The 3992-nt window shown below is 37.0% G+C and overlaps 1 protein-coding gene across 1 annotated transcript; it reads left to right on the top strand.

The window, feature by feature from the left end:
• Nucleotides 1–433: 433 nt before the first annotated feature.
• LOC113472616 lies at nt 434–3173 on the top strand (the record flags this gene model as incomplete). Its single annotated transcript, XM_026832412.1, has 2 exons — nt 434–567; nt 2525–3173. Coding segments are annotated over exons 1-2 (700 nt in total), but the record flags the coding sequence as incomplete, so codon positions are not given.
• Nucleotides 3174–3992: the final 819 nt, after the last annotated feature.

Here is a 3992-nt window from a genome sequence, read left to right as displayed (position 1 = left end):
CAGTATATTGCTATATTTCCAGGATTCATTAGTATTCCCAAGACCTGTGTAACTAGTCTACAACATAGACGTTCTCAATCTAACTCTTTCCTCTCTTAACAATTTACCTGCTTGTTCAAATTCAAACCATAAACTTGTCGAGCAAACTATAAGCTGTGGATCTGCCTAAAATTACTACCTCTACTAACCTTATTATTCTAATATACGTATATAGCAGCAATGTTATACAGACCTAATACTAATGACAATGACTTGGGTACTCGGGTTGTGAAACGCTCACTGTATTGTGTATGAATCGGGTTCTAGTGATACGAGCAACTGTCTGTAGTGAATGTAGGTACCTATACTTTATTCGTTAGTGTTGTTTTTGGTGTTATTTGTTGTTCTTCAATGCCAGTGCTAGTGTATTGATTATAATAATGAATATGATCTTTACATTAGAAGATAAAAACAATCTAATATAGGCTAATTGTGATAGATAATTGATTTTTGTGTATTTCTTTTTGTTTTGTAAAAATGTCTTTTAGGAAGTTCAATAAAAAACTAAGCCGTTCACTATCAGCCAAGGTAGGTAATTATAATTATAAGAATATAGCAATAAAAAGATTTTTCACGAAATATTTCCTTAAAAAAAAATACACTGAACATATAAAATTTCAATTCTAATGTTAAAAGAAAGTAGAAATTTAGAAATCATATGAATAACGAAAATGGAGCAGTTGCAAATGGGTAAAAATTATAAATAAATGGTCGATTCCTACGTAAAAAGTATTGAAAAATCCAAATCTGAGGTCAAAACTCCGAAAAAATAACTGTAAAGGTCGAAAATTCAAATTTCATTTTCCGTTCTAATAAAAGAGTTCAAAGATGTGTGACGTCAGACTTCAGGCAGTTGCCTCGCTAGGTAGCGCCAGTATGCAAGCACGCTTGCGGGAGGAGCAGAAACGTATGCGCACAAGCACATTAATGTGTTGCCTGCGAGGGAGCCTTACTCGGGACATTTGATGTGACGTCATCACCTACGGGAGCGTATGCCGTCACGATTTACCGGTATTTTTTAAATCGATTTATCTCGGGATCTAGAAGTCGTAGGAGAAAAAGAAAAATTCCGTTGGTCCTCATTTTTTCTGCTCTATGACGTTGAAACATCACCCAAGTAAGCGCAACTGTTCTATTGTGGAATCATGGGAAATGCAGCGAGTATATAAGTACGAGTAATAATGTACATAGGTATTAGTTAAACATGAGAATGGTTGTATAAGTACTTGGTAGAAGATGATTTTATAATAGACAAGATTCCCCTCCCCCTCCTGGAACCTGGAGTGCTGGGTTCGAATCCCGACTGGAACGAAAATATTCAACATTTTTCCGTTCTCGGATAGGCGTGGATATAAAGTTATGAAGCCTTGAAATAATGCGAAAGCGCTTCATGTAGCTAGTCGGCTGAAATTTTCGATAGCCAGTTTTTAGTGCCAAAACACGTTTCGAGGTCCCTAGTTTAAACATCCCGTCGTATACGGTCTCTGTGAATATAAAACTCATTTTGATCACACCATGTTGTGACGTCAGAAATCTGATGAAATACAACTGCATCCGTCTCCAAGTATATCCTCTTTTTGTACTCATATTAATTTAATACTAGAAGGAACAGAAAGTAGAACCTCTTGCTCTGGGTAATATCTTGCATACGTTATACATTCACGCATTGCTGTTATACATTTTCCTTAATCATTCTACATATGTACCTACTATGATTGTTGTGTGTTCTAGAACGCTCATAACAAGGATTCGTGTGAGCATGAGTTGGAGAATATCTCACGCATTGCTGTTATACATTTTCCTTAATTTTCGTTCCCTTGTCAATAAAATGTATAATGAAACCTCGGTAAAATAAACACAACAACTTTGGATTTTGTTATATTGATGTTCTAATGACTGAGCAATGCAGACAAGAACCTGATATCATAGCATACCCTCTACAGCTATGGTGTAGGTATATCTATGATGTAGAAGTACGAGAGCTAAGATAGAAATACCCAATAAGTACCATATGGAGTTTGGATTCCAAGTTGGTCGCTGTGTCCAAATGTTCGTTCCCTTGTCAATAAAATGTATAATGAAACCTCGGTAAAATAAACACAACAACTTTGGATTTTGTTATATTGATGTTCTAATGATTGAGCAATGCAGACAAGAACCTGATATAATAGCATACCCTCTACAGCTATGGTGTATATCTATGATGTAGAAGTACGAGAGCTAAGATAGAAATACCCAATAAGTACCATATGGAGTTTGGATTTCAAGTTGGTCGCTGTGTCCAAATGTTGGAAACTTTATCATTAGTCATAGGTACTCCCAGGTGCATTCCAATAATATGGCGGACCTGCAGAGGTTCTGTCCAAATGTTGGAAACTTTATCATTAGTCATACTCCCAGGTGCATTCCAATAATATGGCGGACCTGCAGAGGTTAATGTTCCGAGAACTACATATGTTTCTACTATGATTGTTGTGTGTTCTAGAACGCTCATAACAAGGATTCGTGTGAGCATGAGTTGGAGGAGGAGAACACACGATATCTTAGGCATTGCTTCCCGCAAGGTTTAGTGGATAAGATGGCCTCCCCCTTCCCTCTACCGCCTGATGAGAGTCAGGTATATTTGGAGCGTGGCTATCCCAGACGTGGCTCAGACAGTCCTCAATGTTCACGCAGAAAAACATCTTGCGCTTCAAACGATGGTTCTGCAAACGTCAAGCATAGCAGCAAACCAAGCAAGAAACTGGGCCTACCACCTAAACATGGCAAGAAAGGTTACAAGATATCTAGCAAGCATGGCTCCGATTACAAACATGCAACTATATCTGGGGGAGATGTGACAACACTGGATACAAATGAAATGCATCGGCACAGCTCAAACAAAACTTTCTCCGAAATAAAGATTGATCATCGTGGCAATCAATATAATAAGTTGGGTGAGAAGGTAGTGAAGGAGAAATATAAGAAAATTAGTGAACTAGATGATATTACTAACAATATGAGTAGTGCTGATCAGAAAAAGTTAAGTGAAGCACAACATATGCTAGGACTTGTGGATACTGATGATACAAGTCATGAGAATAGAAAAACCAGACAGAAGCATCATAGCAAAGGACACGCCTCACATGTTCTAGGTAAGTTGGAACACTGAATACCTCTGATACTTTGTTTTTAACAAGACATTTGTGGATTAAAATAAAGCTAATGAAAACGGTTTTATTTGTTCTTTAAAATAACGCCTTTTCTACAAGTTTGGCCATGCCTCGGGATGAACTAGCGGGATTCCGGAGCGAAGCGACGGAATTCTGCTAGTGATATGTATAATACCTACTCGTACCTCTTTAAAATAACATGAGATGCAACACATCCCCAATATGGGATATAGCATCTCATAAACTCTATCTCTATTCTTCCTTCCACTACATATTTATTCCTTGTCAGTATCTATTCCTTTTATTCCATTTATTATTATGTAATGGCTGTTCAATTTGTAATGAATTGTAAATAAATCTGAGTATTTTGTTTAAAAAAAAAAGTTTTCATACATGGGGGCCTACGGGTAAACATCATGGAATATGCTTTTATGCTTTGGAGTTGAAAATGAACACCAGTGTTTAGTTTCCCAAAAGGAAAATACATCTAGATTCAATCAACCCTTAATTATTCTACTATGATTGTTGTGTGTTCTAGAACGCTCATAACAAGGATTCGTGTGAGCATGAGTTGGAGGAGGAGAACACAGGATATCTCACGCATTGCTGTTATACATTTTCCTTAATCATTCTACTATGATTGTTGTGTGTTCTAGAACGCTCATAACAAGGATTCGTGTGAGCATGAGTTGGAGGAGGAGAACACAGAATATCTCACGCATCGCTGTTATACATTTTCCTTAATCATTCTACTATGATTGTTGTGTGTTCCTTAATCATTCTACTATGATTGTTGTGTGT

This window comes from Diaphorina citri, unplaced genomic scaffold (genome assembly GCF_000475195.1).
Source record: "Diaphorina citri unplaced genomic scaffold, Diaci psyllid genome assembly version 1.1 scaffold6523, whole genome shotgun sequence".
NCBI classification, from domain to species: Eukaryota; Metazoa; Arthropoda; class Insecta; order Hemiptera; family Psyllidae; genus Diaphorina; species Diaphorina citri.
The sequence above is the reverse complement of the archived record's forward strand: the minus strand, read 5'-3'. Positions and strand labels throughout refer to the sequence as shown.